Source organism: Schistocerca cancellata, chromosome 5 (assembly GCF_023864275.1).
Source record: "Schistocerca cancellata isolate TAMUIC-IGC-003103 chromosome 5, iqSchCanc2.1, whole genome shotgun sequence".
NCBI classification, from domain to species: Eukaryota; Metazoa; Arthropoda; class Insecta; order Orthoptera; family Acrididae; genus Schistocerca; species Schistocerca cancellata.
Genome location: NC_064630.1, coordinates 32,383,671 through 32,401,115, shown reverse-complemented (window position 1 = coordinate 32,401,115; position 17,445 = coordinate 32,383,671). Strand labels below are relative to the sequence as shown.

The window sequence follows — 17,445 nt, the reverse complement described above, 5'->3', positions numbered from 1 at the left end:
GTATGTTTCTCTCCTAGATTACATAAGATCCAGGACTTCTTTCAGAATTCCAGGTGTGCTCTTGAATTATCTGGTCCATTTCTGAAGTGTTAACTGGCAAGAAAAAATAAGTCAGCTCTCTTAAAGTATGACACTCATTTGTGCTGTAGCTCTCTATTTTTTGGAAATTAATGATAGATGACATCCGTAGTTTTAGATGAAGCATTTTTGCATTCAGCAATATCACAGTTATTTTTGCTTTTGCTCATAGTGTGTAGTCTCGAACACACGATATTCTAGATATGAGCGTGGCATGGTAAAATCCTACCTACTGCACGTCACATGTTTGTTTGTGCAGATTTAAAATCAGTTGAAGAAAGTATATGTGGCGCTCAAATGGCACTGACAAGTATCTGTCGGACAATCCATAGATGTGTTAGTGAGTGTGTAAGGAAGAACCACGGACTCTAGATGCAGCTCTGTGCTTATGGTGTCACTGATTATTGTTAATTATAACAGGAACAGTTTAAAAAAATACTCTTGTAGACTCTTGACTTAGCCTTGTTAGAGGCAAGATGTATTTTCATACTCTTTTTCTGGAAGTCATGGTGTCTAAGCAGACTTTCTTTTGAATGTAAAACAATTTGTTTCTAACATATGACTGTATGAGAGACTTGCTGGAAGTTACATATTTTCTTGAAAGTGAGAATTTTTTATTGTGCTTGAAAGTCAAATACATCATTGATTGACAATAAGTAAAGTTTGTATGACTACTAATTTCACGAGTAGAAAGAAGCTTGGAAGTTCCTGTACCCAGCGTTACTTGACGGAGAAGAAGTGAAGAGAGTTTCCAGCAGTTGGCTATCCATTAAAGAAGAGTGGCTGCAAGCCCCAAGTAAGTTATCTTGTGAAGAAGTGGAATGTAGTTTGGGGAAATAAATCTGTATAACCCAGATTCACACTCACATTTTAAGTCATCAGGAGATTAGAACTTGAGGACCTGTGTGAAAGGACCGAAAAAACAGGAATTTTCAGTCAAAAACAAGAAAAGAAGCTGTTGTGTGTTGCCGTAGCAACCAAACATAATATGACAAGGAATTTACTCTGAGACATTAGAATATGTTCAAGTATCTAATGGATCAAAATTTGAATGAAAAATGGTGAAGGCATATAAAATGCACAACGATAAAACAGCAAAGAAGATTTTGACATATTTTACAAAGAAGAAATATGCTTAGAACGCTTCAACCAAGAAGATCCAGTGCAGGGAGTATACAGCTCTCCCACACACCATGGGGATGCAGACACCAATGTGCATCTGCTGCCACCAGCACCAGCTGCTGTTCACCGGTGCTGACCTGCCTCCACATCCGCTCACCTACACTACGAGACTTCTATATGCCGGGTGAGCGTGAAACAAAACTTCATTACTTTAGAACGAAGTGGTTCGAGATACTGTTGAGTGATCTTTGTTTGTGTAGTTATCATATTTCAAGATAGTTTTAAATGCTTACAAGAGCTAAAGTGTACAAGAGTATGGAAAATATACAACAGGTTGGGGAACTCAAGACCCAGCTATGCCCATGAAAATTAGCAAAAAAATGCCTGTCTGGGCTGAGTTGATAAATTTAATCAACGCTCAGAGTGTGACTCTAAGTTCAGTAAATTCTCAGTTAAATGCTCAAAGTGTGACTAAGTCAGTTAAATACCCAGAGTGAAGCTTTAAATGCTCAGAATGCTACTCTAAGTAAAGCACTAGGTTTGTTAAATGCTGAAGTTGATTCTCAGAGTAAAGAATTTAGTGATCTGTGTGAAGGCATGGTTACTTTGAAGACTGAATTTGACACTATAAGTACTAAAGTAGAGAATTTAAAAATAGATTTAAAGAATGAGTTGACAAATTCCTTAACCACTCATATAAATCATATGATTACGGACCTTAATCAGAAACAGAATGAGACTTTTAAAGAGTTATCGAACAGGTTAGAACTTAACATTGACAACAATGTAATAATGTAGAATCTGAACTTACTGAAAAGTTAGGATCTTTTGAAAATGTGTACAATATTAAGTGTAATGATGTAAGACATGGGTTGTATACTTCGCAGGAGAGTGTAGATAAGCAGAATGAGTTAATACCAGCCATTCAGTCGCAAACTACAGGTGTCAGTACACGGATACATAATGTAGAAAGAAATTTCAAAGAGCTAATAACTAACTCAGATATTAAAAATGTAATTAGTTTGGAGGAACAATTTGGAGATTAAGCTTGTCCAAGACAAAGTGGAAAAAAGGGTATCTTCACCTAATGTTGTATTAACTAGTGAAGTGATGATTGATTTACAATGGGGAGCTAATTCAGGGTTATCTAGGCAATTCTCTAAATTTAAGTCGAATGGAGATGTACATCTGACCCATTTCTTAAAAACATTTAACCAAGTTTTACCAAAAAACTGGGAAGATTCCAAGATCAAGTACCTTTTAGGGGAGGCCTCAGAATGGGGAACAGTAAATATTGTCCTCTTGGGGAGACTTTCAAAAGAAATTTAAAGAAAATTACTGGTCTGCCAGTGCACAAGAAAAGTTAATATCAGATCCATGGGACCCGGGCAGAGTCATCTATCCCCCAGGGACGTTGACATTCTGAGTTAATGGGTGAAGTGACGACTGTCGGATCCCGAGTTGTTTTCGTTGTTTTTCCCAAATAATTTCCTGCTCCAAATTCCTTTAAGATCTAGAACTATCCTGTATCTTATTAAAAAACTGGACATGACCATAATATAGAGACTGACTTACGAGAATCACAGAAAAAAAGTGGTATCTAGACAAAATAAATTGAATAGAGGATTATGTTTGTGGAAAAAATGATATGATGTGACTAGCTGAACAACTGTTATACCGTAGTGTATAGCTTTTCTATTTTGTATAGAGTATTTTGTATCTTTTGCGAGATGTGATATAGATGAGAGTGTTTATATAAATTTTGAAAGGGGTGGGTATTGTAGATAAGAGCTCTATTTACAAGAACAGATAAATCATGTTTCACACAAAACACGCATCACACCTTTCAAACAACCATCACAAACAAGTGTGCCTGATTCTTCTTCATTTGCCATTGTCATAAGGTTGTTAGGATTTCCTTCGGGGACCTCAAAGGGTGAAGGTGGGACAAGTCCATTCTGTAGGAGACAATTTAACACCAAACCTCCTCCGGCATCTCACTCAAGTACCTGACAGACAGGGATCCCAGGGAAGATGGGTGGGAAGGGTTTCCTGTCTTTGGGGCTACCTTCTTTCTCTTATTCGATCCTAGCAACCACATCTATTTTTTCCTTTCTTACTTCTTATCTTGATGACCTGTCTATCTTTTCCCTCTTTCTGTATTCATAAACTTCTATCGCTGAAGTCCTTCCTTATTTCCGTGGTTACTAATAACCTACATGTTATTTTTAGATAAGAAGGCAAAAGAATCAGACTACATGAAAACACATCCACATATACACAAATATACACTTCTACGCAAACATTAAATTAAATAAGACAAAGCTTGTCACGATGTGAGAACCGCCAGGTGTTGTAGGGGGAAAGGTGTGTACATAGGATATTATGCGCACATATATGGGGAGTTATGATGGTTCTACATTGAATATACATAAGGAGAGGTGCCCATACATAACGAACAACTATAAAATAGTAATGAGTAATGGATAAATAAGAAAAAGGTGTGAGCAACGTCAGTGCAATGAATACTCTGATGAACTGAAGAATAGTGCGATGTAAGTAGTATATAAAGACATAACATCTATTGAAAGAACAGAAGTTGTTAAGTAGAAGAGGACTCTAGGGAGTGAATGATATATTAAAGAATGAATGCGAAGTTTAAGATAGATTTATATCTTTACCAGAAGATACTTAGTTATGGTATACATAGAAATGTGTGTGAAATATTATGGAACTTAACTGCTAAGGTCATCAGCCCCTCAGCTTACACACTACTTAACATAAATTATCCTAAGGACAAACACACACACCCATGCCCAAGGGAGGACTCGAACCTCCGCTGAGACCAGCCGCACAGTCCAGGACTGCAGCACCTTAGACCACTCGGCTAATCCCGAGCAGTCATAGAAATGTATATTAGGGTAATGAACCATGAGGCCTACTCAGAAAGGATAAGGGGGGTGTACCTGGCATTCACTAAGTATAAAGGGCAGACGTACCTGCATGGAGATAGGATGATCCGTGGCCTAAAAATAGAGATGAGAGATGTTTTGTAAGGGGTGTACCTACCAGAATGGAAAGAAGAAGAGCTCTCATAAGGTCAACCCACTAGCAAGGAATAGGTGCTGATCCTAGGAGAAGGGGACAGTATCGTGACAAAAGTCACAAATTTTATAGGAATTATTCTGAAAAGTGTAAATTCTATGAACGACTAGCATTATTATGTTTTGTGGAAGTAAATAAGTGTCAAAAGAACACTTCCATTTTGACCAGAGTTCCTCCAAGCTACAACTAACGAAAGTAGTACATACTAGGAAAAATGTAGAACAAAAAGATAAAAATAGAAAATAGATTACTCATGTGTCATAAACACCTGAAGTTTACAACTGAAGAAGGAAATAAAGAAAAGAAAAAGCATCCCCACAATTCCTAAATATTAGTGAAGCTGACTAAAACCATGAGTAAATGCTCATGTCTTAATAACAAAGTAAAATAAGAAGAGAGTAGAGAAACAATAAGCAAAAGATTGTGCAAGAGAGGACAGAGAATTATTATGGAAAGGAGAGATATGCGTGTAAGCATACGTAAAAAATGTATACTGTTAAGATGTGAAATGTTATTATGAGTGATATTACTTGCATAATGACTATGTATAAAATATCACGTGTTCGATCTGGGGGGGAGGGTTGGGTGGGGGGTGGGGTTGGGAGAGATATGTAGTATTTGGAGAATTTCTGTGTAAATTCTAGAACTGCTCAGCCTTCTAGTGTCTCGAATACATAATATTCTATGGGAACGAAGTTTTTTGCGACGGCACTTATATGTAAAACATTCTCGGTATTCTTGCCGCGTCAGTTCTGGATAAAATCTTAAGCTTTCAACGATTACCTCCATTGTCATCGTCAGGAGCTGACTGTTTTCACTTCTGCTGTGGTAGCCTATTTATAGCCCGTGGATGGCTTCTGATTGGTCAGCGATTATGTACTGCTGTCACAGACGATGTCACTGTGTGCACTGGTGGTGCCACCACTTCCGTTGGAACATAAACCTTGGAAGGAACGTCTCTGCTGTTTCTCTGCATCAAGCCCTCGTTTCCATGCACAGCTCAGATGGTATCTGCTATCGCGGTTAAAGTTATTTTGGCTCATTCTTATTTCAACAGCCTCCTTAATAACAGAATCCCAGTACGTGGAGGCATGGAACAGAATTTTTGTTTCAGCAAACAAAATTTTATTTTTGTTCATGAGGCTGCGCTCCGCAATTGCTGATTTCTACAGTTCTCTATTTTTAATACGGCGTTGGTGTTCTGCACAGCAGTTGGAAACGGTATGAATTGTCTGACCTATATAATTACTTCCACACTCACAGGGTATATTATAAACTCCAGAGATCCTGAGGCCGAGACTGTCCTTAACAGGGCGCATCATCTCCTTAATTTTCTTAGGAGGATGAAAAATCGGTCTTATACCTCATCTACGCAGGACTCTTCCTATTTTGCTGGAAATCACGCCACAAAAAGGAAGAACCACAATCGGTGTTTCATCCTGTGAGCGTGCAGCATTTTCACGTTTGCTTTTTTTGGAGAAAGCTGCCTTTATATCACGTGCACCATACCCATTCTTTCGGAATACGTACTTCAGATGGTTAATCTCGGACCTTAAGTGGTCCTCGTCAGAAACAGTTTTTGCTCTATATACCAACGTGTTCAAAACAGCTCTCTTCTGAGCAGGATGATGGAAACTCTGTGCATTCAGGTATAAATCGGTATGTGTTGGCTTACGGCATACAGAGTGGCCAAGACTCCCATCCGCCTGTCGTTGTACTGAAACGTCTAAGAAAGGCAGTCTCCCTTCCTTCTCCATCTCGACAGTGAAGTGGATGTTCAAATGTATGCTGTTCATGTGTTCCATGAATTGTTTGAGACTTTCCTCGCCGTGTGGCCAGATCATAAATGTATCGTCAACGTAACAATAAAATAAGGATGGACGGAGGGGGAGCCGAATTTAATGCATGTTCTTCAAAATACTCCATAAAAAAATTAGCCAGTATGGAGACAGCGGAGAGCCCATTGCCATACCATCCATCATTTCATAAAATTTGTTACCATACAAGAAGTAGGTGGTCGTCATCGTGTACCGGAACAACTTTATAATTTCAGGAGGAAAAAGATCCGCCAGCATTTTCAAAGTGTCCTCCACAGGAACTTTTGCGACCAGCGATACTACATCCAGGCTGACTAAAATGACATTTGGACCAACTCTAATCTGTTTGATTTTCTCAACGAACATCTGGGAGTTTTTGATATGATGTTCACACTGGTCAACTATAGGAGTCATCAACTTTGTTAGGTATTTGGCCAGTTTATAAGTAGGAGAACCAATTGCACTGACAACTGGTCTCATAGGAACATTATCCTTGTGGATCTTTGGTAGTCGGTACAACCTGGGTGGTCTAGGAGCTCAGACTATGAGATTTTTTGTAACATTGTCTGGCAGCCCGAAATTCTTCAGTAACTTCATGGTTTTTCTGCTGTATGTCAAAGTTGGGTCCCGTTTAAGACATGGTGCACGTGATATAAAGGCAGCTTTCTCCAGAAAAAAGGAAACGTGAAAGTGCTGCACACTCACATGATGAAACACCAATTGCAGGTCTTCCTTTTTGTGGCGCAATTTCCAGAAAAATAGGAAGAGTCCTGCGTAGACAAGGTATAAGACCGATTTTTTGTCCTGCTAAGAAAATTAAGGAGATGATGCGCCCTGTTAAGGACAAGCTCAGCCTCAGGGACCCTGGAGTTTATAATATACCCTGTGAGTGTGAAAGTAATTATATAGATCAGACGATTCGTACTGTTACCGACCAATGTGCAGAATACCAACACCATATTAAAAATAAAGAACTGGAGAAATCGGCAATTTCGGAGCACAGTCAAACATAAAATTTTGTTCGATGAAACAAAAATTCTGTCCCATGCCTCCACATACTGGGATTCTGTTATTAAGGAGGCTGTTGAAATAAGAATGAGCCAAAATAACTTTAACCGCGATAGCGGATACCATCTGAGCTGTGCATGGAAACGAGCGCTTGATGCAGAGAAGCAGCAGAGACGTTCCTTCCAAGGTTTACGTTCCAACAGAAGTGGTGGCACCACCAGCACACACAGTGACATTGTCTGCGACAGCAGTACGTAATCGACGACCAATCATAAGCTGTCCAATCAGAAGCCTTCCACAGACTATAAATAGGCTACTACAGCAGAAGTGAAGACAGTCAGCTCCTGACAATGAAAATGGAGGTAATCGTTGATAGCTCGTGATTTTATCCAGAAATGACGTGGCAAGAATACCGATAATTTTTTACGTATAAGTGCCACCGCGAAAAACTTTGTTCCCATATTACTTTCCTCTATGGGGAGGACACCGCATGCCAGGTTCGTCAACTGGAGAAGCTGTGCATTAAATATGCACAGTTGCGGAGTAATTTGGCATTTCTGCAACACTGTCACAATAAGGAGATTGTGCTTAAGTTTGCTGTGGTTAAATACCATATCAAGTTGATTGGAATGTAGACTGTATTACAGAAGACAAGCCGGGCAATCATCAGAGATAGGTTACGGCACACAAGGTATGAACTGGATCTTAATGCATGAAGTTTATATAGTTGCCATCTTTTGTTATCTACAGTTCTCTCACCGTTTGACTGGGAGTGGGTTGATATGATAACGGCTGCTCATCAAAGAGCTCATCTTAGCAATACATCGGCTAGACAAGTAAAGAAATTTAAGCATCTTGCAGCTGTGCAAAGATCGAAGTCATCATACGAAACAGCACACACTGTCATCAACCTGTCGGGCAAGAACCTGGGCGAAGGAACCATCTCGGCCCTTAATAAAGGTTTGAATTTTGCTCCTACACCACGTACTATAACCATCGTGGAACTTATCAGTGGACTGGAACAGGCAGTGCGGCATCTTGCACAAGACGACGCTGACGAAGTGAGACATGTTACCAGTCACTTTTTGGCCTCAGCTAAGCCTCCCAGATCTAATATCAGTAGAGAGGAGAGGGAGGGGCTCCATTTACTTTGGAAAGATGAAGATCTTGTCATATTACCAGCTGACAAAGGAAATGCCGCTGTGGTCGTTAATACTACCAATAATCATAGTAAAATGACACCACTGTTGGAGGGCAGTAAGTGTAAATGTTTTAAACGGGACCCAACTTTGACATACAGCAGAAAAACAAAGTAGTTACTGAAGAATTATGGGCTGCCAGACAATGTTACAAAAAATCTCAGAGTCCGAGCTCCTAGACCGCCCAGGTTGTACAGACTACCAAAGATCCACAAGGATAATATTCCTATGAGACCAGTTGTCAGTGCAATTGGTTCTCCTACTTATAAACTGGCCAAATACCTAACAAAGTTGATGACTCCTATAGCCGGCTGGTGTGAACATTACATCAAACACTCCCAGATGTTCATTGAGAAAATCAAACAAATTAGAATTGGTCCAAACGACATTTTAGTCAGCCTGGATGTGGTATCACTGTTCACAAAAGTTCCTGTGGAGGACACTTTGAAAATGCTGGCGGATCTTTTTCCTCCTGAAACTATATAGTTGTTCCGGCACGTGGTGACGACCACCTACTTCTTGTATGGTAACAAATTTTATGAAATGACGGACGGTATGATGATGGGCTCTCTGTTGTCTCCATCACTGGCTAACTTTTTTATGGACAATTTTGAAGACCGTGCATTAAATTCAGCTCCCCTCCATCCATCCTTATTTTATCGTTACATTGATGATACATTTATGATCTGGTCACATGGCACAGAAGAAGCTCTCGAACAATTCATGGAACACATGAACAGCATACATTTTAGCATCCACTTCACTGTCGAGATGGAGAAGGAAGGGAGACTGCCTTTCTTAGACGTTTTAGTACAACGACAGGCGGACGGGAGTCTTGGCCACTCTGTATGCCGTAAGCCAACACATACCGATTTATACCTGAATGCACAGAGTTTCCATCATCCTGCTCAGAAGAGAGCTGTTTTGAACACGTTGGTATATAGAGCAAAAACTGTTTCTGACGAGGACCACTTAAGGTCCGAGATTAACCATCTGAAGTACGTATTCCGAAAGAATGGGTATGGTGCACGTGATATAAAGGCAGCTTTCTCCAAAAAAAGCAAACGTGAAAATGCTGCACGCTCACAGGATGAAACACCGATTGTGGTTCTTCCTTTTTGTGGCGTGATTTCCAGCAAAATAGGAAGAGTCCTGCGTAGATGAGGTATAAGACCGATTTTTCATCCTCCTAAGAAAATTAAGGAGATGATGCGCCCTGTTAAGGACAGTCTCGGCCTCAGGATCTCTGGAGTTTATAATATACCCTGTGAGTGTGGAAGTAATTATATAGGTCAGACAATTCATACCGTTTCCAACTGCTGTGCAGAACACCAACGCCGTATTAAAAATAGAGAACTGTAGAAATCAGCAATTGCGGAGCGCAGCCTCATGAACAAAAATAAAATTTTGTTTGCTGAAACAAAAATTCTGTTCCATGCCTCCACGTACTGGGATTCTGTTATTAAGGAGGCTGTTGAAATAAGAATGAGCCAAAATAACTTTAACCGCGATAGCAGATACCATCTGAGCTGTGCATGGAAACGAGGGCTTGATGCAGAGAAACAGCAGAGACGTTCCTTCCAAGGTTTATGTTCCAACGGAAGTGGTGGCACCACCAGTGCACACAGTGACATCGTCTGTGACAGCAGTACATAATCGCTGACCAATCAGAAGCCATCCACGGGCTATAAATAGGCTACCACAGCAGAAGTGAAAACAGTCAGCTCCTGATGATGATGATGGATAATCGTTGAAAGCTCGAGATTTTATCCAGAACTGACGAGGCAAGAATACCGAGAATGTTTTACATACACAATATTCTTGAGACGAGTGGGGGATGGTAAAATCCTACCTATTGCACGTCACTTGCTTGTGTGTGCAGGTTTACAATCAGTCGCGGGAAGAAAATAGACGCTGCGGTCGAACGACACCGACAAGTACCTGTCGGACAATCCATAGATGTGTTAGTGAGTGTGTAAGGAAGAACCATGGCATCTATATGCAGCTCTGTGCTTATTGTGTCATTGACTACTGTTAAGTGAAACAAGAACAGTTGAAAAAGTACTCTTGTAGACTCTTGACTCAGCCTTGTTAGAGGCTAGACTTTTTCATATTCTTTTTCTTAAAGTCATGGTGTCCAAGCAGACTTTCTTTTGAATGTAAAACAATTTGTTTCTGACATACAACTGTACGAGAGACTTACTGGAAGTTACATATTTTGTTGAAAGTGAGAATTTTTTATTGTGCTTGAAAGTCAAATACATCATTGATTGACGAAAAGTAAAGTTCGTGTGGCCACTAATTTCACGTGTAGAAAGAGGCTTGGAAGTTCCTGTATCTAGCATTATTCGACGGAGAGGAAGTCAAGAGAGTTTCCAGCAGCCGTTTATCCAGTAAAGAAGAGTGGCTGCAAACCCCAAGTAAGTCGTCTCGTAAAGAAATGGAATGTGGTTTGGGGAAATAAATCGGTATAACCCAGACTCACACTCACACTTTAAGTCGTCAGAAGGTTAGAAGTGCTACAAAATGGATAGCAAGAAGAGTAGGTAACAAGAAACTGTGTTCTATTTATTTTAACAGAGGGATTTGGGAACTGGTTTGTATTACTAATGCACATGTAGTGTTTTCACTTCTGACATTTCTAAAGATGTCACACTGTTTCACCATCTGCGCAGGAAGCCAATACGGCATGCCCTGGGGCAGAGGTGGAGAGAGATAGGAGTTTTCTTTCTTTTTTGTGTGCACCTGTTGATGACTCAATGCTTTTGCTTTTTGTTGATTGGTCTCCTTTAGTACTAAAGTATTTATATTCTGTTTTAATTTTCCTACAAAATATCCCTTCTTGTGTCATACAAGAACAACAACTACATTTTTCTGGAGCCTAACACTGTTATAATTGTTATTGTCTAATCAGGTTGATGATATTCTCAGGACGAGAGATCTCGAAACACGGACACCAAAGCTACTTACATCTATATTTGACAGAGAAAGAAATGTGGAAGCAAAGCTGGCCATGAAAGAGAAGGTAATTTTTTTTTATACAATTAGATGTTAGAAAATCAGAATCTTGTTTATATATTTTAAACTGAAGCATTCGATAGGTTAATTTGTGAGGCATATTACCATAAAATTTTAATTAAAAATAATTTATATGTAGGTTGGAACTTAAATAGTGGCAATACTGCTGTGGAGACACTATGCAATGGCATAGAGTATTGTTGCTGATAGCACATGTTGTTGACATACCTACCTTACCTCCGAGCAAATGGACTTGCCCGTCCCACATCACCGGCATGCTCACAATCAGGGGACACACAGTCACTTGTGAGCGAGCGGTCTAACGTAATGGTGTCACTATGTTTTCGAAACAGGAACAACAGAGTTGGATCAATATTGAATGTGCCAGAGGTCATACAGCACGACAGTGTCATCAAGGTCTTCGAGAGGTGTGTGGGGAAAAGACATTGCCATACAGAACAGTGGTTAGGTAAAAGCCTTCAACGAAGGTCGGCAAACTGTGGCAGACACGCATCTCGCAGGTCATCCTAGCATCTCTGAAGAAGAAGTGCATGCTGTTGCCGCGTTAGTGGACAGCAATCGTTGCCATACAATATGTGAGCTCGCCCACAAACTGGATTAGCTCATACGATTGTGCTTCGCATCCTGAAGGAATGCCTGGGCACGCGAAAAATTGCATCACAATGGGTTCCACATGACTTGACAGAAATGCAAAAATGGATGCTTACAACGCTGCTCAGACGCACTTGGAGCACTATGAGCGTGAAGCAGAGGCTTTCTTATGCCATATTGTAACACTGAACGAGACATGGGCCACATAGTATGAGCCAAAACTGAAATGCCAATCCAATGCAATGGCATAGAGTATTGTTGCTGATAGCACATGTTGTTGACATACCTACCTTACCTCCAAGCAAATGGACTTGCCCGTCCCACATCACCGGCATGCTCACAATCAGGGGAAACACAGTCACTTGTGAGCGAGCGGTCTAACGTAATGGTGTCACTATGTTTTCGAAACAGGAACAACAGAGTTGTTGCATCATTATGGGTTGCCGCGAAAGTTGAAAGTGCGTCAGACTCCCAGTACGGTGAAAGTTATGGTGATTCTTGTGTACGACTGTGATGGTGTTATCCCAATGCATTTTGTTCCTCCATGGCAGACCGTCAATGCACAGTATTACTGTTCGTTTTTGGAGCATAACCTGTGACTAGCTATGCGAAAGAAGCAGCGACACTTTCTGTGCAACCCACCCATTATTTTGCACAACAATGCATGGGCGCATACAGCACAAGCTGTGGCTGCTCTTTTCGGTCGATGGTACTGGGAAGTACTGTACCATCTACCATACTCCCTGGACTTAAGTCCTTGTGACTTTGATTTTATTCCAAAGATGAAGAAACCACTTCATGGAATTTGCTTCAGAACTGTTCCAGAGATTTGACATGCAGTAGACCGCTCCATTCGCACCATCAACAGAACAGGCTCTGCTAACGGTATACTATGCCTTCCATATCGCTAGCAACGGGTTCAACACAATGCTGGTGGCTACTTTGAAGGACGGTAACAGGTCCAAACATGTAACTCTTTTGTATTGGTTATGAATAAATAGTTGCCACTATTTAAGTTCCAACCCTCGTAATATAATTATCAACTTATAATGCAGACTATATATGGACTAAATGTATTGTTTTCAGGAACAACAAAAAATTGAAAAACAAATAAGGGAAGTTGAGGCTGAAACTGACTATTTAGCTCCATACTTGGCTCGTATTGGGAATCCGCCAACTTTGACACGTCAGCAAGCGCTGAAGATAAGAGAAGAATGCCTAAGTGATTACAAGCAATTTCTGGTGGACAGAGCTACAAACATACAGAACCTGTTCATTAAAGTAAGTGTAAAGTCACAAGTAACAACTGTCTTTCTGCATATTATACTACAAATAATTCCAGTCTATAAATTGGTTTACAAAACAAGGTTGAGTTTTTCCCTTTATTTCCAGTCTAAGATAACAGATATCGTTCTACAACTATTGATTTCAGTCAGTAATGACCACCCACAGATTTTTTAACGATAAAAGAAATAAAACCAATACTAATACATACAGTAGCATTTAGTGTAGGAAACCAAAATATTCGCAAAGAATAGAGTACTTTTTGATAATATGAAAAAATAAATTACAAATACATGAAGACTTACCTGAATACAGTCAGATAGAATAATTTTGGGATAGACATAGAATATACCTGTTTAAAGCTGTATAGGCATATGGATAAACTTGACAAACACATTGCAGTCAAAATCAAAGTACAGCACAAAGCATGACAAATGGTGTGTTATAATTTTGCTTTTCTATTATGTACATGTACATCGTCATGATTACTCCCCAGTTCATTCTTAATTGTTATAGTAGTTTCAAAGGGAGCAAGACACCAGTTTCAAACTATATTTATTTATTCATCCAGGGATCATCTCACAATGAGTATTCACAATAACAACATAGTGAAAATAGAGAGCTCAAAATATACATGCACACAGAATATGCAATTATGTTTTTATGAGGATAGGACGGACCTTACTGAAGGAATCCATCTTGGCATTTGTCTGTCTGAACTGATCTAGAAAAACCTAAATCAGGATGACAGGAAAGAGTGAGCTCCATCCTCCCAAATATGAGGTTATGTCTTAACAACTGCACTGCCGTATTTGATTAATTCCTGTTGTACACTGTTCTTTTGATCATACATAGTTTGTATCTGATAACTTACATTATAAAACAGAGTTCATCACAACTGCTGGCTGCTTCTAGACCACGGATATGCTGCTATGACCTTTTGCACTCCCTCCAGTCAGCCAGTTCAAAGACTGACTCTGGGCCTGTAAACATGCAACTATGCCCCATGCTCATCATCATGCCCTTCCTTCAGTCCATTTGAAAATGTTGAATCAGCTTTCCACCCTGACCTGTCCCCAAAACCCTACTTCTCCCACGGTTAGTCAGTCCTTGAGTCCAGGAGAATGACAAGACATTACTACCGTGCACTATAGATCTTGGCACATGATTTTCTTGTGAAAGCATTCAATTGTGCTAATGTGTTGCAATATGACAAGATGTTGTATTTATACCCTTTCCTTATTAAACCCTACTCTGAGTCCCATGTGTAATATTTAATTGTGTAGTTATACATTACTTACACAGTATGTATGAGCTACTTTTTTTTAACAAATGTATTTTAGTAATCATTTTAATATGGGAAGAAACCCACTGCATGCACACCCTCTATGCAACAGTCTTCTTTCCTGTCTCCCAAATCTATTCCTCCTCCTCCTCCTCATCATCATCATCATCGTCGTCATCATCATATTCCACACATACCAGCTTCAGTACCTGTGTGTCACTTGTGTGTGTGTGTGTGTGTGTGTGTGTGTGTGTGTGTTTTCCTTACAGTGGGTGTACAACGTACAATGAAGCCGACTAATACTTCTAGTTTTATTACTCTTATGGTCCTTTTCTACAGTCTGAAAACTGTCCATGTGACGTGCTTTTCACTTATCTGACTATAAACAAATAAAATGTGGTGTACCCCAAGGATCCGTATTGGGACCCCTTCTGTTTCTTCTGTACATAAATGATCTAAGCTTAAATATTGATGCACACAAATCAATCATATTTGCAGATGACACCACGATTCTACTAAAAGGAGACGACGATGAACAGTTACAGCAGACAGTAAACACGGTCACGAAACAACTTAGCAGCTGGGCACAGAGTAATCAGCTTGTAATAAACAGTAAGAAAACCGTTGCTCTAAAATTCCACAATGTTCCTAACAAGGACATGTTTATCCCATCAGTCTCTATCAATGACGAACCAGTTGGTAACAGTACTGAAACCAAATTCTTAGGACTTTGGCTGCAGAGTAACATCAGATGGAATAAGCATATTGAATGTCTCAATGCAGAACTGAGCAAAACATGTTATCTTCTTTGTTCATTAAAATCATGCTGTAGTGAGAAAACAGTATTGAATGCATATCATGCGTACTTTCATTCTCGTCTTAGATATGGGGTCACCTTCTGGGGAAACTCTAAAATAGCTAATAGCACTTTTAAACTACAAAAAAGGGCCATTAGAATCTTGTTTGGGTGCAAGCCTAGAGACTCTTGTAAACCCCTGTTTAAGAAATCTGGTATTCCCCCATTACCATGTGTATACATTATGGAAACCCTTTTGTTCTTTAAATTAAATGTAATAGGCAAGGACCAGAAGCTACAAAAAAACTGTGATATACATGAGCACTTTACCAGGCAAAACAGGAACTTACATATGACTCAAATCAGCACAGCACTGTGCCAAAAAGGTACTTTTCACATGGGAGTTAAGCTTTATAACAAACTTCCTGAAAACATAAAAGCTATCACTGAGGTCAATACATTTGGAAAATCTCTAAAGTCATATTTACAGCATCACTGCTTTTATTCCATTGAAGAATATTTAAATTTATGAAATGTGTTATATAAATACTTGTGTGTAAAGTGTATTATTGTAAGCTTAAATATGTATGCCTTGAAATTAATTTCAGCCTGTATATTTATAACTTGACTTGTCCAATGTCTTATGCATAAGCTGCTATGTAGACAACAGGACCAATAAAATACAATCTACAAACAATCTACAATCCCTTGAAATAATCCCATAGCTAAGAATTGAGTGTTCGTAGGTTGTTATAAACTGATGACAGAAATGTTCAATGTTAATTTATTACATTCTGCACAGCATTACACATCCTTCAGGATTTCATTTCCTTTCTGTAATAGGTGGTCTGGTGTGTTATCAGTGACTGTGATTGTTGCTGTCATCAGCAAAGAGAACTTTCTCATACTGTTTAGAAAGTCATTGATACATCTTGAGAACAGAATTGGACCTAATACACTAAGCTGCACAACACCTGTGTTTGTGTGTATCTTGTCTGACAATTGTTTTACTACAAAATTATCATCAGCAGACACATGAACAATCTCTGTCTTTTGCATCCAGTTTTCCAGGTAAGACTGGAACAACCCATTTGCTGTTCCTGTTACACCTAGTGCTTCTAGCATGTTTGGCATTATTTTATGGTCAACAGTGTCAAAAGCCCGGGACAACTATAAGAATATGCCTGTAACACAGCCATCCTTGTTGAGAGCTTCTAGTACCACTTTTATGAACTCTGTTATTGTTGTTGTGGTCTTCAGTCCTCAGACTGGTTTGATGCAGCTCTCCATGCTACTCTATCCTGTGCAAGCTTCTTCATCTCCCAGTACCTACTGCAACCTACATCCTTCTGAATCTGCTTAGTGTATTCATCTATTGGTCTCCCTCTACGATTTTTACCCTCCACGCTGCCCTCCAATACTAAATTGGTGATCCCTTGATGCCTCAGAACATGTCATACCAAACGATCCCTTCTTCTGGTCAAGTTGTGCCACAAACTTCTCTTCTCCCCAATCCTATTCAATACTTCCTCATTAGTTATGTGATCTACCCATCTAATCTTCAGCATTCTTCTGTAGCACCACATTTCGAAAGCTTCTATTCTCTTCTTGTCCAAACTATTTATCGTCCATGTTTCACTTCCATACATGGCTATGCTCCAAACAAATACTTTCAGAAATGACTTCCTGATACTTACATCTATACTCGATGTTAACAAATTACTCTTCTTCAGAAACGCTTTCCTTGCCATTGCCAGTCTACATTTTATATCCTCTCTACTTCGACCATCATCAGTTATTTTGCTCCCCAAATAGCAAAACTCCTTTACTACTTTAAGTATCTCATTTCCTAATCTAATTCCCTCAGCATCACCCGACTTAATTCGACTACATTCCATTATCCTCGTTTTGCTTTTGTTGATGTTCATCTTATATCCTCCTTTCAAGACACTATCCATTCCATTCAACTGCTCTTCCAGGTCCTTTGCTGTCTCTGACAGAATTACAATATCATTGGCGAACCTCAAAGTTTTTATTTCTTCTCCATGGATTTTAATACCTACTCCGAATTTTTCTTTTGTTTCCTTTACTGCTTGCTCAATATACAGATTGAATAACATC

General features: G+C 39.5%; 1 protein-coding gene across 1 annotated transcript in view; it reads left to right on the top strand.

The window, feature by feature from the left end:
- LOC126188348 (dynein regulatory complex subunit 7) overlaps positions 1 to 17,445 on the top strand; it is a 413,925-nt gene that overhangs the window by 381,440 nt on the left and 15,040 nt on the right. The window contains exons 10-11 of the mRNA XM_049929947.1: positions 11,244 to 11,354; positions 13,046 to 13,240. Of these exons, the coding sequence (XP_049785904.1) occupies positions 11,244 to 11,354; positions 13,046 to 13,240 (306 nt within the window). The remainder of the gene's footprint in view (positions 1 to 11,243; positions 11,355 to 13,045; positions 13,241 to 17,445) is intronic.